The 6,524-nt window shown below is 44.5% G+C and overlaps 1 protein-coding gene across 1 annotated transcript in view; it reads right to left on the bottom strand.

The window, feature by feature from the left end:
• Positions 1–234: 234 nt before the first annotated feature.
• Positions 235–6,524, bottom strand: part of efnb1 (ephrin-B1) — a 56,597-nt gene continuing 50,307 nt past the window's right edge. The window contains exons 4-5 of the mRNA XM_041989783.1: positions 5,510–5,626; positions 235–3,304 (exon numbers count right to left, since the gene is read on the bottom strand). Coding sequence (XP_041845717.1) covers positions 2,913–3,304; positions 5,510–5,626 — 509 coding nt within the window. The 3' untranslated portion in view covers positions 235–2,912. The remainder of the gene's footprint in view (positions 3,305–5,509; positions 5,627–6,524) is intronic.

Raw genomic sequence — 6,524 nt, 5'->3', positions numbered from 1 at the left:
TTTTTGACAATACTGGATGCTGTGTAAAAGACAGCTCATGTGATCGCTGCAATATTCAGTTTAAATCTAAGGAAAAAAATAAAAAATAAAAACATGTTGCAGAGACAAAAAAAAATACAAGGATTCATACAAAACACACTTGAAAAAGACAGCTATTTACAAACATCCTCCATTACAAAAATCTAATCTTAAATTTCTCTTAGGAGCAGTGTTCAGGTGAAATTACATCTTAAATTGGGCTCTATCCATATATTTACATTTTTCTGTTTCTGTTTTTTTTTTTTTCACTTTGAATTTGAATAACATTAAGTGGTCACCAGAATGCATGAAAATGAAATATGGTTTGTGGTAATTTGGTAATGACTCCCTAAGCTGGTGTAGCTGAAGAGATGCGCAGTGATCCGAAACAAAAATATATGCTCTAGATGTGTTTCGCAGAGGGCCACTGAGGGCTGCTTGCTGAGTTAAAACACAGGACCACAAAAGCACAAGCAGCAGCTGTTTAGGTTGTTAACTCTGAGGTTAACGACACACAAGAGCCACTGGAGTCTTCCCAGAGTCCTGAAGCTGGACTGCCTTTTAACTCAGCAGTGTATGTCCGTAGTGCTGTACGTGGCAATGGGTGATAGGTGCCTCTGCCAGAGAATAAACATTAACCATCAGTCTGACTGTTAAAAGCAGAGATAAACCTGGACCCGTCAGTCTTGGTGTGTTTGTGTGTGTGTGTGTGTGTGTGTGTGTGTGTGTGTGTGTGTGTGTGTGTGTGTGTGTGTGTGTGTGTGTGTGTGTGTGTGTGCATGTACATGTGTGCCGAACGACAGCTCATGTCTCCGTGCTGAAGAATGACTGTCCTTATCGTCTCCCCTCTCCTCTCACACATCATTAGCTGGGACTGCAGCTCTCGCGGCTTTGGCAGCCAGGCCCAGTCCGAGAAACGAGTCTGTTCAGCTGCACATACACACACATGTACACATACACAATGAGAAACTGCGATTGTAAGCACAAATAAACCCTGACGCACATGAGCACCTATGTGTCCACACAGAAGCCGCTGCCTCCTCCTCACACGTGCACACATCCAGCTGCAGTAAATCTTGTTTCGGTGCCGCTGCCCTGGGCTGTGTGATAGCTGGGCTGCAGTGTCCTCGCTGGCTGAACACCTTGACTGTGAAATATTCTGCGCAGCATTTTTATTCACAGCACAACTGGTGAGAGGAAGGAAAATGAACGCCACCCCCCTCCTCCACCTCATACACTTCCCTCACCCATTACCCCCTCATCTTCATTCCCAACTGCCATCATCTTCTCAGGTTAAAGCCATGTCACAGGAACATTTTCTCCTTTATCCGCCACTCCTCTCCCCGGCTGGTGAGTGTGGGCATGAAGATGGCACACAGATTAGTCACACGCTGGCGAAGCCACCAACTGTGCACTCCACTGACTCATCTACAGATGGCAGCCAATTGGCATCTGACAGTACTGTATCCCAGCTCTCGATCCAACTTATATATAGGGCATCCTACCTATGTAGGCCAGCCAATCAGTGCCAGCCATCCAATAGACACCCACCTCACTGTTTGATGCTGAAAGTGTGGCACCAGAAGACAGAACAAATAAATACCAACCTGCCTGCTGTCTTAAAAAACCAAAGCCCATCAGACAGTAAGATCTTTTAATCGATTCCAAGTGGAGCGCGATGAGGGGTTTTGTCAGATCTTAGGCTTGTCTATGCGTCAGCGCACCAGTCTGTCTGTCTTGTTTTTTCGAAGCTTAGGATCCAGTAATGTAGTGTTCTACCACAAAGCCAATAAAGTCTCCCCACATTTAAAACTGGTCCGGACATGCCCGAACACATACACTTCACAGAGGGACACACCCTGAAATACACACAAGCAGGTCATAAATACCGGAGTAATGGTGAAACTCATATCAGAGCAACGGCGAAGGGAGTGTTCACATACACACACATACACACCTCGACTCCTACACTCCAGGTCAAGGTACTTCCTTAAGAAAAACTAAAAAAACAAAACATGAGATGAATGGATGACATAACTGGTGAAGAGATGGAGTAATAATCATGATCTATTTAACTCTATACATTGTGCACTTGTAGGAAAAGTCTAACAAAATACAACTGCTTTGTGAACTGAATCGGGGTTTCAAGGAAATCCTCCATCAAAAATAGTAAGTAAGGCAAACATCAGAGGTGCGAAGGGAGAGGAACACATTATTTCACACACTGTGTAAGATACCTGAGCTATCTGGAGAGTTTCCTGGCCCAGCACAGGGGCCCCGACTACCACACACGCACACATGCACAGAGGTGCACACATACACACACACATTTTTCTGCTCGCACACAAAAACTGCAGGCTGGGTTGGCGCTCAGGCCCGTGTCCGCCTGCTCCTGGCTAGTGTGCTAGGATGGTGTGTTTAATTGGGTGTAGCACAGACTGTACTTCAGGGAGCTGAGATAAGTTATATCCCATCCGTTAAGAGGGACAGCGAACCACGAAGGTAGAGTTCCATCTGTTGGTTGGTTGCCCCGGCCCCGCCCCCCTCTCTCTGTCAGAACACAGCTGGAGGATACGTATAGGGTGGGAGGTGAGGGGGGAGGAAGGGGGTGGGGGTGGGTGTAGGGGGGGAGTGGGGATTGTCAGACAACCCAAACAAACAGAATAAACCTCTCTCTCATCAGTCAGCTCACAAGCCCAATGGTTACTAGTCAGTGCGTGTGTTCTCCAGATTTGTGCAGCAGGTGGTAGAAATAACAGGGGCTCGAAGAAGCAACAAGTCCCCAAAATGCAAAAGGAAAGTGTTCTTCCCCAAGAACGTAAATCAAGCGCTCCTCTTTCTTTTTGTTTTCTTCTCTCTCTCTCCTGACCATGTCACTGGCCGTGCGAAGCACATCAGACTTTATAGTAGATGTTGGCGGGGCTCTGCGGTGGCATCTCCTGGACAATGTAGACTGGGTGGCCATAGTCGCCGCTCACCTTCTCATAGTGAGGGCAGTAGTTGTTCTCTGTCCGCAGCGGAATGATGATGTCACTGGGCTCCGTACCGGATGTGCCACACGGCAGTTTGGGATTGGAGAGTGTGCTGAGTGACAGCGCCGAGGGGCGGGCCTGCGAGTGGGCATTTTTCCTGGCACGCTTGCGCATCTTGATGAGGAGGATGATAAGGAGGAGGATGAGCACGAGGAAGATGATGCAGCCAGCACCGATAGCGGAGAACAAGGCTACTTTGGAACTCAGGATGCTGTCCGAATTTGAAGGGGTCCCAGGTTGGTCCTGATTGTGGCCTAAAAAGAGGGATACAAAGAGAGTCAGACTATCGTAACTTATAGTTTTGAAGAGAGGAAAGTTTTCAGTAAAACACAGACGGTTAATTTAAGTGATTCCGGCCTCATATTTCTATTTTATTTTATTTTTCATTGATTTATCATCTTTTAAAAAAAAGATCAAATAGCTACATAAAAAAATGCAGCTTTTCTGTTATGCATTTTTTCCATGTGTAGAGAATTTGGGCTGGGGTGAGGTAAAAATGCTGAAAATTCATGTTCACAAACTGTCGGGCACAAAGGCTGAATTTTTTATGTAATCAGTTTCTTTAATATTAGATTTAAAAACAGAGTTGATAACACTTTTCATTTGTTTGTTTGATTAATATCAAGAGCTGGTTTTGATGGTTTTACCCCTTCTAACTGAAAGGGAGGATCAAAAGAAAACATAAATAACACCATCAAGTTTTTTTTGTTTATTTGTAGCGGGGGATGGGGCACCCCTCCTCCTCCATGTCTTAATTTTCATACAGTTCCCTAGAGACCGCAGAACATTTACAGTAAGCCTTTGTCATGTGCAGATCTTACTAAATCATCTGTGAGTACATCCCAGTTTCTTGTTTGCTTAACATGACAAACAACCCAGTGATGGCATCTAATTGAATCAGATCAATCAAAATAGCTCCCTAATGTAATCTGTACTCATCACTCAACATGACAAAGATTCTCGGCTTTGATAAGATTTGGGCGAGGGGATGTTGTATAACATGTCGAGGTCGTGTTTGTGTGGCAAAGGCCAAGTAAGACCTGGGAAAAAAAAGACACAAAGAGAAAGGGAAAAATACATGTGGAGGGCATATCTGAACATCTGATTTTGTTTTATCCTTTTGTTCAAAGGGGTAAGGGGTGGGATGGGGGGGTTGTTACTGGATGGGAAAGAGAATGACTGGCTCCTTCGCTGACTGAAATCTGAGAGGAACCAAATCTGTTTTCCATGTATGCATGCAGCTGCTGCCAAAGAGCACCCCCCCACCCCCACCCCCCCCCAGCCATCACTCTTTTACTGTCCATGACCCCCCTCAACCCTCACCCCCCACCAGGCACACAAAAGTCTCATACCTCTGGAGACTGCCATCCCCAGCTAATGACTGTGTCTCTGCACACGGCCGACCACTTTTCCACTTAACCATTTATTGATAAAAGGATAACTGTGCCTCATGGCTTATCGCCACCAAATGACATGACTGAAAGCTACCAATTCTGGCCTTATCGGCTGAAATCAGAGGCTGGAGGAATTTCTGTACATTCTGGGCAGTGGAGAGAGCTGGAAGAGGGGCTGTCAGAAATTTCATTCCTGAAATATCCGCCGCTCAAACCACAGTGACTTGTCCTTCATTCCACCCTCCACTTCTTCACTTGACATAATAACTGAACTTATAATGGCAGGCTGGTTAAAAAAAATAGAAAAAAAAAAAAAAAAAAAACCCAGGTACAAGCAAAAAGTGACATTAGGAAATCTTTTTTAGAGCAACTATTGTCAAATAAGCAATTATTAAATAAGCCATGGCTTATCACATCAGGGCAGGCAGAACAGTCTGAACTTGGGGGAAGTTTGTAGCATTCAAAGTTGTAGAGTAAGTCAAAAAGTTCATGCAGAGAAGTCACCTAAAAAGAGAAGAAGAAGCAGTTCCTCCTGTGGGGAGTAGCTATAAAAGATGTAGGTAAAAAAACAGGAAATAAGGAGGACCCTGAGCATCCGTGGTGGCTTAGCTAACTTGTTCAATAATCTTTCCTTTTAATCTTAGATTATTTGCAATTCTAGTGAGATTTGTAAAGATATACAATGAAGACGTCTGTTTTGGAGTCTCCGCTGGTTCAGCATATGGACCGGGACTCAGGTGGAGCTGTATTTGTTTAGGGTGAGGTTTTATGGTGGTTCGTTGTGACCTATGTTTTGAAGAGTTTCAGTCGATTCTGCACAGTGGTTTTTCAAATAAGCAGCATGTTGACCATCATCCTCACAAAAAATAGGAACGCCTGCAGCATGTAAAGACTTTATGTTTGTATTTGTTGGGGGGACCCATGGGGCTGTGAATATTAATTATTTTAACCTCTGTTTTACTAAAGTATTTGCACTTTAAAAACCAGAAAACACCATTAAGGAGTCTTAAACTGCAGTTCATTGTCAAGCTCTGGTTGTGTGTGTGGGTTGGGTGTTGGTCTTACCAGAGTTTCCTGGCATCACAGGCCCAATTGGACCCTGGTCAGGCGGACTGGGACTTGACTCTGGTATTTCATTGTCCTTTGGAGTCTCTGGCACCACAGGGTTCACTGCGTTTGGGACTGGTGGGAAAGAGAAAAAAAAACATACATAGAAAGTCAGAGTTGACTAACTACAAGCACTGGATTAAGATGACTTTTTCTGCGCACCGACAGGGATTATTTTTTTTATTATCTTTTGATTTATCTTTAATACACCACGAAAGTTATCTGTGCATGTGTTGAAAGTGTGTCAGGAGAGAAGCTGAAAGCACAAAAAGAGGAAGGACAAATTTGCGAACGTCTGTGAAACACGCCAATATTCCTGTCCTGTCGTAAAAAATGAGCTCACATCTACATCAGCAGCTCCTTCAGCAAACACTCAGACAGGCATTTCCAACACTGACACATTCATGGGAGCGTAGCACCATCCCGCACACATGCACCTCATGCACACACACACTAGCACACACCTACAATATACTTACAATACACTTAGGCCTGGCAGAATGGGGGTAAAGTAGTTATATATTAACTTTTTATTGTTTTACATTATTCATCACGTTAAAAGGCCATAATATGCCTTATTTATTGCTCTGGCTTTAACTCTGCATGGAAGAGGCACACTTCTTGAGGGGGAGATAATATGAGGACAGGAAGAGAATGGAGGGAGACGAGAAGAGGAGGAGAGGAGGGGGTGGCTAAGCTCTGAGGGGAGCGCAAAGGAAACAGACAGTTTATCTGACTGTCTGTTGTGATTTCAGCACACACACTTTGAAGTCTTTGTGCGGTAAACACTGGTGGGTTTTTACAAGGGCAGGGCCGGCAGACACAAGACAGTTATATACTATTAGCAAAGCCAGCCAGATGGATTCCAAAGTATATCAGATGCTTCTTCTACCAGGCTTTATCTGCATTATCTGCCCAAAGGCCTGCTCAAAGGGTGTGTGCAAGAGAAATAGATGAGGGTGTGTTGGGAGGC

Source organism: Melanotaenia boesemani, chromosome 7 (genome assembly GCF_017639745.1).
Source record: "Melanotaenia boesemani isolate fMelBoe1 chromosome 7, fMelBoe1.pri, whole genome shotgun sequence".
Lineage (NCBI taxonomy): Eukaryota > Metazoa > Chordata > Actinopteri > Atheriniformes > Melanotaeniidae > Melanotaenia > Melanotaenia boesemani.
Note: the sequence above shows the minus strand (reverse complement) of the source record. Positions and strands in the feature narration are given on the sequence as shown.